The sequence below is a fragment of the Lolium perenne genome, chromosome 5 (assembly GCF_019359855.2).
Source record: "Lolium perenne isolate Kyuss_39 chromosome 5, Kyuss_2.0, whole genome shotgun sequence".
In the NCBI taxonomy this organism is placed as follows: domain Eukaryota; kingdom Viridiplantae; phylum Streptophyta; class Magnoliopsida; order Poales; family Poaceae; genus Lolium; species Lolium perenne.
In genome coordinates, this window is record NC_067248.2 from 243,419,720 (window position 1) to 243,438,992 (window position 19,273).

General features: G+C 45.6%; 1 protein-coding gene across 1 annotated transcript; it reads right to left on the minus strand.

Moving 5' to 3' along the window:
• LOC127302492 (dehydration-responsive element-binding protein 1H-like) lies at positions 1-908 on the minus strand. The gene has a single exon (XM_051332958.2). It carries the CDS (start codon positions 840-842, stop codon positions 132-134), a length of 711 nt encoding a protein of 236 aa, XP_051188918.1. The 5' UTR covers positions 843-908; the 3' UTR covers positions 1-131.
• Positions 909-19,273: the final 18,365 nt, after the last annotated feature.

Below are 19,273 nucleotides of genomic sequence, written 5' to 3' on the forward strand. Positions count from 1 at the left end.
TTTGATGGTTCAAGTGCTCGACGATTCTCATGATGCTTGAAACAATTACAATTGGTTTCACAAGTGGCTGAATCTACAGGCAGATCTTCCAGCCAAAAAAATAATAATTACAGGAAGATCACTCGTCGATATCAGTAGCTCCAGAGGGCGGCATCGCCTCCGCCCCCGTTGCCGCACTCTCTGCTCTCCCAGTACGGCGTGGGCGGCGGCTCCAGGAGCATCCCCTCAGCGAGGCCCGCGTAGTACGTGTCCAAGTCGATTTCCCCGGACATGTCCAGCTCGAACAGGTCTCCGCCCAGGTCCAGCGCAGAGAAAGTCGGCACCACAAACAGTCCGTCGGCATTGTCCTCGGACGACGCGTTGGACGCTGTAGAGGTTGCTTCGTAGACGGGGACCACCGCTACGGCGCCGTCCGCAGCCTCCCGGCGGAGGAAGACAGCGACGGCCTCAACGGCGGCGCGCCGGACGGCGGCCAGGTCGGCGAGCCACGGAGGCACGGCGAGCAGCCATGCGGAGTCCGGGAAGTTGAGGCTCGCGAGGGCGGAGACGGAGGCCGAGCAGCCGCGCAGCGCGAGCATGGCGGCGTCGTGCGCGCGCGCGGCGGACTCGGCGGCCACGTAGGTCCCGAGCCAGAGGCGCTCGCCGCGCTTGCCGGGGACGCGCACCTCGCAGACCCACCGCCCGGCGCTGCCCCGGCGCCGCACGCCGCGGTACACGGGGTGCCGCGTCTCCTTGAACTTGGTGCGCCCGGCGGGGCGCTTCGGGTGCGCGTGCGCCGCCCCGTGCTCGGGCGTGGAAGGGGAGGGAGAGCAGCTGGTCCAGTCGTCGATGCCCGTGTCCATTGCTTGCTGCCGATCGAGTGTGGAGTGTGAGCTTGCTGAGCTGGAGCTTGTTTGTATATCAGTGCCGTGTGGAGAGTGTGCTTATTTATAGTTATAGTTACGCCTGATGCCGCACTTGGGCAGGCGCCGCGCGGGAAGTTGTGGCTATGAAATTGTGCGTTGCTGCAATGCTACTGAGCCGACGCGTGGAACTATGGCATCAGATATTTTGCTCGTGCAGGTCGACTCTTCAGGGTCGACACCGTCTTTTTTTTTATTTTATTATTGAGGAGAGAAGACATAAACAGACAAGCAGTTGTGGTAGCTTCCTGCTCTCGACGGCGACTGGGCTCCACGTGCTCAGCCCGTGGGGGCTGGACCCTCAAATCCCCCTTCCCTTTCCTGCGGATTTTCTTGCTCTGCTTGCTGCAAAGTTCGCGCCAATCACGGTGAACCTTGATTTTTCCTGTTGCGAGTTCTAGGTTTGATATTCGAAAAATCTGGCCATTCTGTTACCTTTGTGATTTTTGTTGTAAGGGTATATATTAGACATATGCACCTCATAATCATTAGACTGCCATTGTTTACCTAACATAGTTTTGGAGTCCTTTCACCAATGTGTGCCTTTGGTTTATACTCTAGTTTTAAAAAAAACTAATGTCTTTGAGCCGATATGCTATATATGATTTTTTTCTGTACGATCACATGTATGTCCCTATAAACAAAGGAGTTATTGTTCAGTTTAACAATTTCAGTTCTCGGCATTAAATAGCGGAGGGTGGTAACATTGCCAGGTAGTTCAAAATCTGGGGTGTTACATTACTGTATCGAGCGATAAGCTTGATGAGCAACCCAAACAAAAAAAAGACGGTACCTTATTGTACTTGCTCTTACCCGTATCTTCTCTTTCTCTTTCATCGCGAGTGCAACTAATTCAGTTAGTCTTCCAATGAATATTAAGATTTTGTCTCAATGATTTTTATGAAGAACTGATTGAAGATTCATTTTTTAAAGATGTCATGTTTCGACTAAAAATTAGCACTTTTGAATTCTTAGATTGCTTTTTCACATGATGCACTTCTTTTAATTTATTTTACCACATACTACCTCCACTCCTATAAATAAGACGCACACACATTTCAATGTGTACCTTTACCAAATAAATAGGACAACAATATCACGATCATATAATACATAAGCAACATTGTTAGAATCGTGTTGAAAAATACTTTCTAATGATACCAGTTTTATATCAAATATTTTTTATGTACTTCATCCTGAAAAATATGTTTCAACTTCGTCAAAACTTGCATGTATCTACAAACTAAACTCATCTAAATACATGTATATCTACATAAAATTGAAACATCCTTTTTAAATAGAGATATAGATTAATATTTTGTCAAAGATAAAATACGAAAAACAAGGGTGCATTGTTTATTGAAATGGAGTGAGTAGTATATATAAAATCATTTTAGTTGCCAATGATCATGTTGAGGTCCTCTATTTCTTGTTTTGCTCAGGGCCTCCGTATTCTCAGGTACGGCCCTGGTGGTCTATGGACCTGTTTGTAGTCTTATTACTTTTGGCTTCTTTGCACTGCTAATAGATCGGCGGAATTACGGCAAAAAAGAAGAAAGACTGTGTTTGTATTGTATTGCTTTCGATAGATCTGTTCGCCCCCAAGCATTTACAGATGGCACAAGATATTCAAGGATGAAATTGCTCTCCTTGTTCATAAGGCAAAGATGAAATCATATCATGGGTAGAACATTTTATATATATTTTGCTGTTTGGGATCTATGATCCTTTTAGTTGCTGCTCTCCAGCAACTTTTGTACATATTTCCCTCTTTTTATTAATAAAAAAAATACAAAGTGGGGAAACCCACTGGTCAGCCTAAAAATAAGATTTGTTCGCTAGGTAGCCGTAGTTTTGCACTCAGTTCGTTTGCTGAAATCGGCTCAAATAATGTAGCATTTATAGTTTTATATTCGACATGTTTGCTCAGCTATGTTTGCTTACATTCGTACGTGACATGTTTGTTAAAATAGCTTATCGCTTCTCTGACCATCTATCTCCTCAACAGATGGACAAAACTTGGATATTATTTCACTCATTAAACACACCAACATATTGGAGTGGTATTGAAGACTTCATGAAGCACGTTAGTGATTTTACTGACGGTGACACGACAAATGAAGTGATTTGTCCATGCCGCGTATGTTTGAATATTGGGTCCAAGCCTCAACATGTAGTCTCAGATCATTTATTCGTTCATGGGATGGACAAGACATATATCAGGTGGATTAACCATGATGAACACTATGATCAGCCTGACATTATTGATCCTCTTTATTCTGATGGTTATCATCCTGAAGATCTCGTCCAGGATGAGGCTACTGCTAATTTGTTACGGGATTTGTATCCATATGCAAGCCAACAGCCCCGTGGTTATCACAAAAAGCCTCTTTTCCATGACCTGATAGAAGATGCTATGCGCTTAGTGGCCCCTGGTTCTGTTGTGTCAAGATTCGAATTAATTGTGAAGTTACTTCATGACAAGTCATACTTGGGGATTACCAATAAAGCCTTCAATGCAGTTGCGAATACATACATCGATGCACTCCCTGGGGATGGACTGCAAAAATACTTTTATGAGGTGAAGCAGTACATCAAGGTACTGGGACTTGGATATGAGAAGATTGATTTTTGCAAAAATAACTGTGCACTGTTTTGGATGGAGTATAAAGACGTCGATGAATATCCAGTATGTAAGGAATCAAGATGGAAACATGATGGAGCTGGTGGTAAGAAAAAGATTCCTTGGAAGGTTGTGAGATACTTTCCACTTGTACAAAGATTGCAGAGGTTGTTTGCTTCAGAACAAACATCTCGGGAAACAAGATGCCACAAAGAGATTCTCACACCCGACCCTGATTTACTGAGGTATCCTGCTGATGGCGATGAATGGAAGCAATTCGACCTGGATCATCCAGATTTTGCTGCAGATCCAAGGAACCTGAGACTTGGCCATGCTACATATGGATTCAACCCATTTGGCAACATGAGCAACTCGTATATCATGTGGCCAGTACTAGTTACACCTTACAACCAGCCTCCCTGGACATGCACCGATCAGTCGAACTGTATGATGGCCTTACTCATCCCAGGTCCCAAATCTCCTAGGAAGGATTTTGATGTGTTCATGCAGCCTCTTATTAGAGACCTGCAAACATTATGTGAGGGTGTCCCTACACAGTATGTGTGTCAACCTAAAGAGCAAAATTTTCTATTACGTGATGTTGTACTGTATTGCACCCATGATTATCCAGCTTTGGGCACTATGTCAGGCAGAGTAACATCAGGTTATAATGCATGTGTTCACTGTAATACAGATCAGCTGGCAGTGAGGATAATAAACAAGATATGCTATATGGGCCATCGTTGTTTCCTTCCAATGAATCAAAGTTTCGAAAAATAAAAATAAATTGCAATTTATTGGTGATCATGCCTGTACAAAGACTGAACCTCAGCACTTTAAGAGTCACGAGTTGGAGGCGTGATACGTCTCAAACGTATCTATAATTTCTTATGTTCCATGCTACTTTTATGATGATACTCACATGTTTTATACATACTTTATGTCATATTTATGCATTTTCCGGCACTAACCTATTAACGAGACGCCGAAGAGCCAGTTGCTGTTTTCTGCTGTTTTTGGTTTCAGAAATCCTAGTAAGGAAATATTCTCGGAATTGGACGAAATCAACGCCCAGGGGCCTATTTTTCCACGAAGCTTCTAGAAGACCGGAGGAGTTACGAAGTGGGGCCACGAGGTGGCGCCACACTAAGGCGGCGCGGCCAAGGGGGGCCCGCGCCGCCCTGTTGTGTGGCCCCCTCGTGAGGCGCCCTGACCTGCCCTTCCGCCTACTCAAAGCCTTCGTCGCGAATACCCCAGTACCGAGAGCCACGATACGGAAAACCTTCCAGAGACGCCGCCGCCGCCAATCCCATCTCGGGGGATTCAGGAGATCGCCTCCGGCACCCTGCCGGAGAGGGGAATCATCTCCCGGAGGACTCTTCATCGCCATGATCGCCTCCGGATTGATGTGTGAGTAGTTCACCCCTGGACTATGGGTCCATAGCAGTAGCTAGATGGTCGTCTTCTCCTCCTTGTGCTATCATTGTTGGATCTTGTGAGCTGCCTAACATGATCAAGATCATCTATCTGTAATGCTACATGTTGCGTTTGTTGGGATCCGATGAATATGGAATACTATGTTATGTTGATTATCAATCTATCATATATGTGTTGTTTTTGATCTTGCATGCTCTCCGTTGCTAGTAGAGGCTCTGGCTAAGTTGATACTTGTAACTCCAAGAGGGAGTATATATGCTCGATAGTGGGTTCATGCCTCCATTAAATCTGGGACAGTGACAGAAAAGGTTGTGGATGTGCTGTTGCCACTAGGGATAAAACATCAATGCTATGTCTAAGGATGTATTTGTTGATTACATTACGCACCATACTTAATGCAATTGTCTGTTGTTTGCAACTTAATACTGGAAGGGGTTCGGATGATAACCTGAAGGTGGACTTTTTAGGCATAGATGCATGCTGGATAGCGGTCTATGTACTTTGTCGTAATGCCCAATTGAATTCCACACTACTCATCATGATATGTATGTGCATTGTCATGCCCTCTTTATTTGTCAATTGCCCAACTGTAATTTGTTCACCCAACATGCTAATTCTTATCGGAGAGACACCACTAGTGAACTGTGGACCCCGGTCCATTCTTTTACATCGAATACAATCTACTGCAATACTTTTTTTACTGTTCTTTGCAAACATCATCTTCCACACTATACATCTAATCCTTTGTTACAGCAAGCCGGTGAGATTGACAACCTCACTGTTAAGTTGGGGCAAAATACTTGGATTGTGTTGTGCAGGTTCCACGTTGGCGCCGGAATCCCTGGTGTTGCGCCGCACTACACTCCGCCACCAACAACCTTCAACGTGCTTCTTGGCTCCTACTGGTTCGATAACCTTGGTTTCTTACTGAGGGAAAACTTGCTGCTGTACGCATCACACCTTTCTCTTGGGGTTCCCAACGGGCGTGTGCTTTACGCGTCATCAAGGCGCACCTAGAAGCGGTCAGAAATGTTAAACCAGGAAAACCACCAGCCGCCACAGCAGGTACAACAGAGAAGAATACAGAAGATGCAGCAGCAGTAGTAGCAGGTAGAAAAGGAAGAAGAGAGGAGATGAACCGAGTCTAGCAGCTACCAAAAGGAAGATGGGAGGTGAAATAGCAGCATGTACCAAGAGGAAGGAAATGGAAAATGATAGACCGAGAATATTTTATAAGCGCAGGGCCACTCTTTGGGACTTGCCGTATTGGGCTGGTAAGAAGCTTCGGCATAATATTGATATCATGCACATGGAGAAAAATATATGTGACACCATTGTCGGCACATTACTCAACATTCCATCCAAGACAAAAGATAGCTCCAATGTTAGGATTGATTGTGCAACATTGAATGTTAACAGGCACTTGCAACTGGATCGTAATGACAAAGTGAACAAAGGCAATGAAAAACATTATAAATTTCGAGGCGCGGAATTCACATTGCCGATGCCTAAAAGGAGATTATTTTGTGAGTACCTCCGAGGTGTGATGTTCCCGTTCGGATTTGCTTCCAACATTACAAATTGTCTCAATGCTGAAGGAAACAAGCTCCAAGGGTTGAAAACTCACGATTGTCACATCCTGCTGCAAAGGCTTTTAGCTATTGGCATTAAAGATTTAGTGAAGCCAAATATGTACAACGTGATTGCAGAGTTGGGAAAATTCTTTAGGGAAATATGTAGTAAAACTCTAAGCAGAGCTGTTGTAAAACGTCTTAAGGTGGACATAGCAGTAATCCTGTGCAAGCTGGAGCTGATATATCCTCCAGCCTTCTTTGATGTGATGGTGCATTTGGATGTTCATCTACCTGATGAGGCACTTTTAAGAGGTCCGGTACAGTATGGATGGATGTACCCTATAGAATATCGACTGTGCACTTTCAAGAATACAGTTAGGAACAAAGCTAGACCGGAGGCTTGCATTGCAGTGGCGTATATTGCTGCTGAAGCATATACATTTGCCTCAAGATATATTCCTGATATTGAGACCAGATTCAACCGGGGTCGCGGAATTTTGGAAGTTGGAGGATCTGTTTTTAATCATGGTGTTGAGCTAATAGGAAAGAGGACCGAAAAAACATTAGAGCAGTCTGAATTTGAACAACTGTCTTGGTATGTGCTGAATAATACTACAGAGGCTGATGAATATGTTAAGTGAGTACTATGCACACGAAATCCTCAGTTCCTCGCATATACTATGAACTTGTATCAAAATGAAATATATTCAGCTGACTAGGCTATGTTTTGCAGGTTGTACATGGAAACGAATGGAAAACTATCGGCACGTGAGAGTGGGTTTCAGGACTGGTTTGAGAAACATGTAAGATGTTCAATTGCACTCTGACTTGTCTATGTGTTTTCACATGAGATGACCTCTTGTCTATTTTGTAATCGTAGATCTCGAAACTCCATGCGGAGAATCCAGGCGCTGTTAGTGCTGATCTCCTTGTCCTATCACGTGGTCCAGATAAGAGAGTGTTGGTAGCTGCAGCTTGCAATGCCAATGGTGTCCATTACAGCTCCTATGAGCGTGAACAACATTTGAAGACACGAAATAGTGGCATCACAACCAGTGGAGATCACTTGACAACCAGAAATAAGAGATCAGAGTCATTTGACCATTATGGTCACATAGAAGAGGTTATTCAGTTGTTCTATAGTGATAAGGTTACTGTCCGATCTGTGGTTCTATTTAAGTGTTATTGGTACAACCAAGATCCAAACAAGGGCAAAGGTGCCAGAAATGATGGGTATTTCATATCAGTCAATATTACTGCTCAGTGGTACAAGGATGAACCTTATATTTTGGTACCTCAAGCGGCCAAGGTACTTTTCTTGGAAGACAGATCTAGAAAAGGCTGGCAGTATGTGCAAAAGTTTGTGGCAAGGAACATATATGATTTGGATGAGAATGCGGATCCAATAATTGGTGCCCAGCAAGATGATTTCGCTGGTTGTATGCAAACTAAAGTTGCTGACATTGATGAAACCTCGTTGGATACAGGTATCCCTGCACATGATGGAGAAGTAGATTTCACTGTTGAGGTTAGTATAGTCGACAAAGAGATGGATAAACTGAAACTACCTGGTGAATCTCAGGAGGAGAATGGACACCACGAGCAGGATGAGACCATGCAAGAATATCAAAATGAAGACGATGATGATGATGATTAGACTCTTGTCTCTGTATCATGCTGTGAGATGAAGAACCATGATTTTTTCTTGATTTTTCTATTTGGAAAATGTATGAGTCCTGAAGACTATTATCCGTTGGATTGTAATCCCATGATGACTAATTATTTATGTTTGTTGTCCTACTAAAAGTTGGTCAAACTTAATTGTGTGGAAGTAATCCCACGCAGTTTGATTCATAGGGTCATATCCCATAAGAAAACAGAATGATAATAGATCAAACTAATGCAAAATATCTTATAACCACAATCAAATAGAATTTCTCTTGACATAGGATTCAAGTTGGCATGGCATCCCTATCATACAGGGTTTTTATTCATACTATGCTACAAATCGAAAATAAGATGGGTCAGCACTTTATCGCGGCAGATAGGGCAGCTGGCGTTCGTTACAAACCAGGAGAAGATGCACTTCCTATGGAATGGGTGTTTCCATCCCCGGAGACGCACCGTTGTGCGCTGCGACAGCCCCAGCATGCATATGCAGCAGTGGCCGTCCTCCGGCGCAACTAGGACCCAACTATCTTGCAGCACCGGGAAGTTGACGATGAGCCGGTGGTCCACCCTAAGGGTGAGGTCGAAGTGGAGGCCACCGACCCGACGACACGCATGCTGCCACATCGGGTGCATAACATCGTAAGGCATGATGATGTCCCACTCCTCCTCCGTGAGGTTCAGGTTCTTGAGCAGCCATACACGGGCAAGAATCTCGCGCATAGTTCGCACGACATTGCCCCCACTACGAAGCTCCCTCGGAGGCAAGCCAAGATCCAACTGACAAGGTATAAATTTGTCAATTCCTACAAGTAGTAGACTAGGGTTTCGTTGGATGTAGAGGGCAAGTAGATCTCGAAGGTTTCAGCCGAAAAGTACTCGACGAAATAGAAATTAGGGTTTGCTCAACAATGATTCGATGATCTCTCTCGTCCCTCGACTCCCCCTTATATATGAGGCGGAGCCGAGGGATTCGTATTGTACAAGTTACAGAGTCCGGGGAGGTTTCTAACTCATCCGGCAAGATTACACACAACACTTCCTATTACAACTCTAGCTTTCCTTAATAATATCTTTGGGCTTCCGAGTCTTCTTATTCTTTGGGTAGTGGGCCTTCAGTAAACCCCGGGTACTATCTTCGGCAGGCCCATTGGGGATGTCTATGTTAGTAGCCCCCGAGATTTTGCTTGAATCGTAGAGTCGGGGAAAATCTCCACGGTTTATTTTTACTCGACAACTTTAGCTTGTCTATATTTCTTCTCACGAATTTCTATATTGTACAGGGATAATGGTAGTTGGGGCTAGTTCATCTGACGGATCAGGTACTAGTTAACTGCTCTAGTGGCAATCCGCAAAAACCTACTTCAAGATCACGTCCCTGGACATGATCTCGGGATACTGGTGTAAACTTCGACAGGTGCCGCTTAAGGTCTTACCATTATGTCGAGTCCCAGTCAAATTTATCGGGTACCTAACGCGTCCGTTAGGATTTTTCTTCGTATCTGTTGATACGGATAAAAGTAGCAAACCACCGTCAGAGACGGTGCCACGCCGCACAGAACGGATCTGGGGTCTTACGTTCGCAATGTTTTGCGGCATTCAGAATTTATTCGCAACTTTTGGCATTCTGAGAATATATTGTCGAGTGCTTATTCGGCTGTTGGAATAGCACATTTTATCGAGTCAATTTCTGACTTATATTGCTCTCCCGATGGGAGTATATGTAGAGTTATCTTCATAACTCGAAAAATGCTCCTTTTTTTTTTTTACTTTCTTTCTTTCTCTTCTTCTCTTTCTCTTTGATAATTTTCATCGGGCACGCGAACAGCGTTCCCGATGGGAGTAGCCCCCGAGGCTACAACCAAGGACTTGTGCTTGGTTGTAGGCTCAACATTCTAGTGCACCTTGTCGCTATATTGTCATTCTTTCTCGATATTTTCTTATTTTTATCTCTCGGGTGCGCGAACAGCGTTCCCGATGGGAGTAGTCCCCGAGGCTATGAACAAATGCTTGCGTTTGATCATAGGCTCCCGCAATTTCTATATTGTCACCCTCGAAATTTACTTCTTTCAAAGTAGCCCCCGAGCATTTGGGCAAAAACTTGTATTTGATCAAAGGCTCCCGAAGTATTCAATAACTTCTACTGTCGCCAATCCTCTTTTATTTTTCTTGTCGAAATTTTCTCCCTTGGTCGAAGTTACTTCATTGCTGTTAATAGTCGCAATTTTTCCGCTTATAAAGCGTAAGTACCACTATCTCTCTGCCTTGTGGGTCCATTGTTTCCACCATGTTGACACGTCGTGCAAGTGGGGGACACACGTCCTCCGCTTTTTCTGGAGCACGTACCGTAAATCTTCCAATGTTAAAATACTTTTTTACCCTTGTCTATACGTGGCTATCATCCGCTGCACACTTTTCCCATCCAACGGTCCGCCGTTTCGCCGCACCTCTATATAAGATCTCCTTCTTCTTCCTCGAGCACTTCCGCTCACGCCGTTGCTGTGCTCCCCTCTGCAAATCCTCCTGCGCTTCCACAATTCTCTAAGCTCTGCACTCCTGCGCCATTGTTAATGCCTCCGCGCCGCTTGACCAGGCACAGCACACCGGAATCCTCAATGGCTGCCGTGGATCTGGGAACCGCGGTGTGGGAAAGATCCAAACTTTCCGCTCAGGACATCAATCTGCTGAAGAAGCTGGGGCTCAATAAGAAGCCCAACGCACTGCGCTTTCCTAGTGAGGAGAGCTACCCAACCCCTCCAATGGGGTACCGGGTAAGTTTCATCGACCACCTCATCCGCGGTCTTTCCGCCCCCATTCATCCTTTTCTCCGCGGACTGCTTTTTGTTTATGGTCTGCAACTTCACCACTTGACCCCCAATTCTATCCTCCATATTTCTATCTTCATCACCCTCTGCGAAGCCTTCCTTGGCGTCCAGCCTAACTGGGCGCTATGGAAGCGCATTTTCTTCTGTCGCCGCAATGGCTCTCCAAACGTCGCCTATAATATAGGTGGCGTTGTAATTTCTGTTCGCCCCACTGTCGACTACTTCGACGTCAAGCTCCCTGACTCAGTTCAAGGGTGGCGCAAGAAGTGGTTGTACATTCAGGAGGAGAACCATGGATGTGCTGAAGACAACATCCCCCCTTTTGACGGTGCCGAGAGAATTCTTCGCCGCCGCTCCTGGGACGCGGAAGCTACCGAAGAAGAAAGAACAGCGACTGAAGCCCTGATGGCTCGTATCCACGAGTTGCAAAATACTCGCGGCAAAGAATTATCAGGCATCCAAATTACAGCCTATTTTCTAAGGACCAGAGTGCAGCCTCTTCAGGCTCGCAAACACCCTCTCTGGAAGTATTCTGGCGACACGGATGTCGATCGGTTGTCGACGGATTTAGAGGTCAAGGATTTAGAAAAACTTGTCCGAAAAATCTCGTCTCTCAGCAAAAAAGATCCTGTCCCTTCTTCTTGTCGCGTAAAACCTTTCAGCGCCACCAATCCACTTCCCAAGGTAAGCTTTGTTGCTTGACTTGCTATTGCTTTGCTATCTTTATTTTTTCCTTTCCTACTTTTTAACATCTTCCTCTGCTTTTTGTATAGAATCATCCAAATCTCGTCTCGCTCCCTCCCCTTCCTGAAGGTGGAGAAGTCGAGGAAAGGGCTATCATCACCGACGACAACCAAGATGCCCCCTCGTTTGTAAATGAACCCGTAGATTCTCGAAAATCTGCGGGTTCCTCCGAAAAGGAAGATGCCTCCGAGGGCACTACGTCGGCACAATCTCCTCCTCCTGCTGTTTCTCCAAGGAACAAAAGGAAAAGGAATGACGCCGAAGATTCCGGCACCTCCAAAGCCGAAGAAGTTGATCCTTCACGTCATAAGGCAGCTTATGATCCATACCTTGGATCCCTCATCAGCTCGTAAGTTGTTTTTATTTCTCCTTATCTTTGTACTCGAAGTTTTTTGTCTATCTTGCTTTTTATGCCGTCGTCTTTTATTCACAGTGATGATGAGGAAGAACTACCAACTCTTGACGTGGCTGCTCGAACGAGCTCGTCACGTACTTTAGTTGTTTCGGAGACGCCAGCTGAAGGAGAGAAATCCTCGCCTCCTCAACTGAATGTTGGCGCTCTCACTCCACCTTCAAGCCCTCGTGTCCCTTCACCAAAAAGGACAAGGGTAGAAACGATCGTGGAGCCTACCCTTGAATTGGGTAGCTCCTCCAATTCTCTCTTGGATGACGTAAGTTCTGAATTTGCTTATCTATATTTCCTCTTGTTTCCTTCTTTTATGCCTTCATATTTTTCCCATACCGGCATTTTCTTTCTTTGTCTTTCTTTGACAACCTATGGTCAAAGAACTTCTTCGTATCGGTGCCCAATTTGTTGGGTATCGTGAATATGCTAGCAAGACTGAAGGTAATAATTTTTTCTATGACACCTGTTTTACGATTTCCTGCTCCTCTTTGTTTGTATTTTTGACGACTTCTTGATTATTGTGGCAGAGAAACTTGCAGAAGCCAACAAGCTTGTCGACACTCTTGCTCAGAAACTAGAGCAGAGTGAAATGGCTCGCAAGAAGGCTGATCTTGATGCTAGCCAAGCTAAAGCAGAGGCTGAGGAGGCCACGGCCAAAGCTGCTGGTGTCGAAGATCTGCAGAAGAGGCTGGCTGACGTCGAAACTGCTTTAAATGAACACAAGGCCTCCCAAGCTGCTCGCGAAAAGGCGATCACCAAGCGTTTGAACGCGCAGAATCGGCGCTTTGTCGGTAATTTTGTCGTACCCTTCTATCTTTTCCTTTTTAGGGTTAATTTTTCCTTCTCGTTGTCGACCAACACATATTTTCCTCGGCAGCCAAAACAAACCAAGAATTTGAACTTGAAGATCCCGACGATGATCCTCTTCTAGACGCACTCTCTTTCTTGGAGTTTCATGGAACTGAAGTCCGCGAAGGCATAGAACATGCTGACGCGGGTTTATCAAAGCTGTTCCCCTACTTCTTCCCCAGGAAAGAGGAGCCCAAAACTTTCCTTGCTCTTGCCAAGGAGTTTGATTCGTCAGAAGATCTTGGACTGAAGATGCGCCAGGAGAACATGAAGGTTGCTGTCGAAAGTACTGTTGCCTTGGTTGCGGACAGCCGACAAACTATTGACTGGACGAAAGTTGGCGCTACCGAGCAGATAGAACAAACGAAATGGCGTTCGTTGATCAAGGCAGCCAAACCCAACGCGAAGAAAATCCTGGCCTATCTCGGGATCAAGCCAGCTTCAACTCCTAGCTCATCCAAGCCGGAGGTCTAGTTGAACGCCTCTTCTTTTTCTTTCTTTGCTTTTGATGTTGTCGCCAAAGTAGCTATTTGGCGACACTTATCCCACTAGCTCCACTGTAATGCCTTGTAAATATGCTGAAAGATCAATGAAAACTCTATCTTGCTTGTTGATTGATGTCGACATTTTTGTTAAATTTCAGTTGGTATTTGATAACTATACTCCGTCTTCCGCTCCTTCCGATGTTTTGCCCTCTCCTTCTCGCTCAAGGAAAGTTCTTGCTAATACTGCACCTGTCGAAGATTCCTTGCCGCAAGAACTGGAAGAACTTCGATAGCAACTTCAGTATGCGAAGAAGCAAACACTTGTGATGATGGAACAGTCCCGCAGGGCTTCCGAAGCCAAAAAAATTGCGCTTCAGCAAGCTCAAGAGGCCATATCTGCTAAGGAAATCGCCGTTTCCGAGGCTAAAAAGGCGACAACTCGAGAAAATTTTATGCTCGAGTTAATGAATGAAGCCAGCGCGGATATGTCGGGTATGCTTGTCACTTCTTTTTTTTATAAAACCACGATACCTTCCATCTTCGTGCTACGTCTCTTAAATTTTTTTTGAACCATTGCTTGATAGGTTCCTTTATTGATGCTGCTGCCGAAGAACAGAGGGTAAATACTAGAACGAACCTCCTTGTTAACCTTGCCCTTGACCATGGTTCTCTGTTCTGGGCTACTCCGGAGAGGACCCGACAAATTGTCAGATTTCAAGATCGCACCTCTCAAACTCGCGATTTCCTTGATTTTTGTACCAGGACCCTGTCCATGGTTTATAACTCCATGTTTCCTCGGAACATTCAGCCACAAACTCTTCCTGAGCTAATGGGGAGATTTAAGGATCCCCAGAAGATCCATGGTTTTGTAAAAGCTCAACTAGTAGCTGGCGCCAGGTTTGCCCTTATCATGCTTCAGATCTGCCACTCGAAGCTTGACCTGACCCAAGTTGTTGCCAAAGTTCATGAGAAGGTAAAGCGTCGAAGAGTTGGTGTCGATAGAATTAACACGAAGGTTTCGCCTGTGGCCGAAGAAATGATTGAAGATCTCCTTCGGATGGATGCCGAATTTTTTGCAGATGGTCATTATGCTGATTTTCTTGGCGTTGCTCCCGAAGAGGGCAGAGTTACCATTGATAACATATTGAATCGTGACTAATTTTTCTTTGGTAGACAACTCTTCTTTGTAAGCCACAATTGTGACTATGTTGTGAAGCAATCATCATATGTCTATTTTTGTCTAGCCCCCGAGCGTTTCGGTGCCTATTTTCTGTATTTGTGTATTGCGAGGTTTTTAACCAAGGCATTTATTCAATGTGTAGTTTTGGCGAGTATCAGCCCCCGAGCTTTCTTGTCGAGAGCTATGTTGTACTTTTATTGACTCGCGAGGTGTTTAATACCAAGGCGACTAGACCATGTTGATTGCACTATATTTGCGGGTACGAGCCCCCGTGTCTCGCATGATTGCTATTTTGTATCTTTGTTTGTTTCGCGAGGTACTCTATACCAAGGCGAAATATTGCCGGGAATATATTTTGCAAGTCTGAGGCCTGAGCCCCCGAGCCTGCCGAAGAAGTATATATCTCAACTATCTTTACTATATTGCAGCACCGCGAGTCCGCCTCATTAAAAACCTTTCCCGGCGCCACTCGGTGCCCCGAAAAAGGAAAAGAGTGCGTCTGAAAACTCGCGGGCGTTTCAGTACATTGAAGTTTTACAAGGACTATATTTCGACTCTAGGCGTAGAACCGCCTGAGTTGCGCCACGTTCCAGGGATTTTGCTCCTCCACCCCTGTCTTCTTGTCCTTTATCCTGTATGCTCCTCCTCCGATTACTTCTGTGACGATGTAAGGTCCAAGCCATGGTGACTCGAGCTTTTCATGACTTTTTTGCGTGAGCCGAAGGACTAGATCTCCCACCTGAAAGGATCTTGGCCGTAAACGTCGACTATGGTAATTCTTCAGGTCCTGTTGATATTTGGTTACTCGAGAGAGTACTTCATCTCTAGCCTCGTCGAGTGCATCGACGTCATCTTCTAGCGCTTTTCTCGACACCTCTTCATCATATTCCACGACTCGTGGAGAATCGTGCTCTATCTCAATTGGTAGTACTGCTTCCGCTCCATGGACCAAGAAGAACAGAGTTTCTTGTGTCGCTGTGTTTGGTGTTGTTCGTATGCTCCATAATACACTGGGCAGCTCCTCTGGCCAGGTGTATCGAGCTTTCTCCAGTGGTGCTAATAAGCGTTTCTTGATGCCGTTGCAAATGATTCCATTGGCTTTCTCGACTTGACCGTTGGTCTGCGGGTGTGCAACCGACGCAAAGTGTAGCTTGATACCCACTTCTTCGCAGTAATCTTTGAACTCGTGGGATGTGAAGTTACTGCCATTGTCCGTGACGATGCTGTGAGGCACTCCAAATCTGAAGACGAGACTTTTTACGAATTTAACTGCGGATGCCCCGTCTGGTGAGTTTATCGGCTTCGCTTCTATCCACTTTGTAAATTTGTCGACAGCTACCAGCATGTACTCCTTTCCTCCTGGCCAGGATTTGTGTAACTTTCCCACCATATCGAGGCCCCATTGAGCAAAGGGCCAAGACAAAGGTATTGGCATTAGCTCTGCTGCCGGGGAGTGAGGTTTTGCGGCAAACCTCTGGCACGCATCACAGGTTCGTACTATCTCCTTTGCGTCCTCTATTGCTGTCAACCAGTAAAATCCAGCTCGAAAGACTTTGGCAGCAATAGCTCAGCTGCTCGCGTGGTGACCACAAATTCCCTCGTGTACATCTTTCAGGATCATCCTTCCTTCTTCGGGTGTAACGCACCTTTGTAGTACTCCCGAAATACTTCGTTTGTATAGCTCCCCTTTGATCACAGTAAAAGCTTTAGATCGTCTAATAACTTGCCTTGCTTCGACTGGATCGTCGGGTATTTCCTTCTTCAGGATGTATGATGTGTACGTTTGCATCCATGGTATCTGTATCATCATGACCAGGTCTTGATCTTCCTCTTCCTCCTCTAGTAATTCTTTGGTAGCCCCCGAGGGTTTTTTCTCCTTCTTTTTTGGTTTTGTCGACTTTGTAGATCTCTCTGCTATCTCTTCCCAAAATACACCTGGCGGAACTGCAAGGCATTGCGACCCGATGTTTGCGAGAACGTCGGCTTCGTCATTGCTCAATCTGCTGATATGATTTACTTCGCATCCATCGAACAGCTTCTCGAGCTCGTTGTAGACTTCCTTGTATGCTATCATACTATCGTTGACTGCGTCGCATTGGTTCATGACCTGCTGAGCTACCAACTGCGAGTCGCCAAAGATTTTTAGTCGAGTTGCACCGCAAGCTTTCGCCATCTTCATCCCGTGTATGAGGGCTTCGTATTCTGCCTCATTGTTAGACGCGTTTGGGAACGTCATCCTCAGGACGTACTTCAACTTGTCGCCTTCTGGTGATATTAGTATCACACCTGCACCAGCTCCTTCTAATCTCTTGGATCCGTCGAAGTTCATGGTCCAAGTTCTCGATAAATCTGGTGGTCCTGTGTTTTGCAGCTCCATCCACTCTGCGATGAAGTCTGGCAAAATCTGCGACTTGATTGCTTTTCTTTTTTCATACGTGATGTCCCGAGGGGAAAGTTCTATTCCCCAAAGGGAGACACGACCCGTAGCTTCTGGATTGTTGAGTATATTTGACAAGGGAGCTTCATTGACCACTATGATCGGGTGTGCCGAAAAGTAGTGGCGCAATTTTCGTGCGGTTGTGAATACTCCGTATGCTAGCTTTTGGTACTGAGGGTACCTTTGTTTTGAGGGCGATAAAACTTCGCTGACGAAGTATACTGGCGTCTGCACTCCGTGGAGTTTTCCTTCTTCATCCCTTTCGACGACAAGTACCGTGCTTACCACCTGGGGTGTGGCCGCAATATACAGCAACAGAGGCTCTTTCTCTTTTGGCGCCACCAAGATTGGGGGTGTCGAGATTTTGCGCTTGAGGTCCTCAAAAGCTCTGTCCGCTTCTTCGTTCCATTGGAACTTGTCTCCCTGTTTGATCAAGGCGTAAAATGGTAACGCCTTTTCTCCAAGCCTGGCGACGAATCTGCTTAAAGCTGCGACTCGCCCGGTTAACTGCTGTACTTCTTTCAACTTTGTTGGCTTCCTCATCGTTACGATGGCCTGTATTTTTTCGGGGTTTGCTTCAATCCCTCTTGCTGATACTAGGAACCCGAGAAGTTCTCCTGCAGGGACGCCGAAAGAGCACTTTGTCGGGTTCAGCTTGAGGCAGAACTTGTCGAGGTTGTCGAAAGTTTCCTTCAGATCCTCAATTAGAGTGTCGCCTTTTTTGGATGTTATGACGACATCGTCGATGTATACTTGTACATTTTTCCCTATCTGCGCTGCTAGGCACTTCTGCATCATCCGCTGATATGTTGCTCCCGCGTTTTTCAACCCGAAGGGCATTGTTCGATAGCAGAACACGCCGTAAGGGGTGATGAACGCTGTTTTCACCTGATCATCTTCTTTCAATCTAATCTGGTTATAACCAGAATAAGCATCCAGGAAGGAAAGACGTTCACATCCTGCCGTGGAATCGATAATTTGATCGATCCTTGGGAGGGGAAAGTGATCCTTTGGACAATGTTTATTAAGACACGTGAAGTCGACGCACATGCGAAGGACCTTCGTGTTTTTCTTCGGCACCAGCACTGGGTTAGCTACCCATGTGGCCTCTGTATGTATTTCTTTGATAAAACCTTCTTCTCTGAGTCTGTTAATTTCCGACAGCATAGCCTTGCGGTTTGGTTCTGAAAAACGCCGCAGAGGTTGTTTGATTGGTTTCGCGACTGGATCCAATTGTAGGTGGTGCTTGGCAAGTTCCCTGGGTACTCCTGGCATGTCAGCTAGACACCATGCGAAGATTTTCCAGTGCTCACGGAGGAACTCGACGAGCGCGCTTTCCTATGCGAGGTCCATGTTATTTGCAATGGACGTCGTTTTCTTCGGGTCTGTCGGGTGAATCTGTACTTCCTTGGAATCCTTTGCTGTGTTAAAGGTTGACTCCTTGCTAGGCCTCCCCACATCTGGTAGTACGTCGTAGTCTGTCGTGAGCTTTGACTCCATATATTCCGCTTGCATCCTGAAGGTTTCGGAGAGCCGATGAAAATCCTTATCACATTTATCGGCAAGCGCAAAACTTCCTTTAATTGTGATTGGTCCCTTGGGTCCAGGCATCCTCCACAACATGTATGTGTAATGTGGTACTGCCATAAACCTAGCGTATGCTAGGCGTCCCAACAGCGCATGGTATTGTGATGGGAAATCCACAACTTCAAACTCTAGCCTCTCGATTCTATAATTCTCTCGGGTGCCAAACTGAACGTCGAGATTGATCTTCCCCAATGGGTAACTTGGCTTCTCTGGTGTGATACCGTGAAAACGTGTATCCGTTGGTTTAAGGTTTGCCAAGGATATGTTCATCTTCCTTAGTGTATCTGCATACATAAGGTTTAGACTGCTTCCTCCGTCGATAAAAACTCGAGACATGTCGAATCCTGCGATCACTGCTGGCAAAATGAGTGCTGATTGCCCTGGTCGAGGAACTTGCTGAGGGTGATCCGCAATCGTGAAACCAATATCTTGCCCCGACCAATTGAGATACTCGACTGTTGGTGGAGGCATCTTCTCTGCCATGAACACCTGCCGCGAAATTACTTTCTGAGCTCTATTGGATGGTCTGCCTTTCTGAATCATCGAAACCGCTCCA

Excerpts from the sequence above, each read along its gene's own strand:
- LOC127302492 (XM_051332958.2), bottom strand. The coding sequence starts at position 842 with ATGGACACGGGCATCGACGACTGGACCAGCTGCTCTCCCTCCCCTTCC.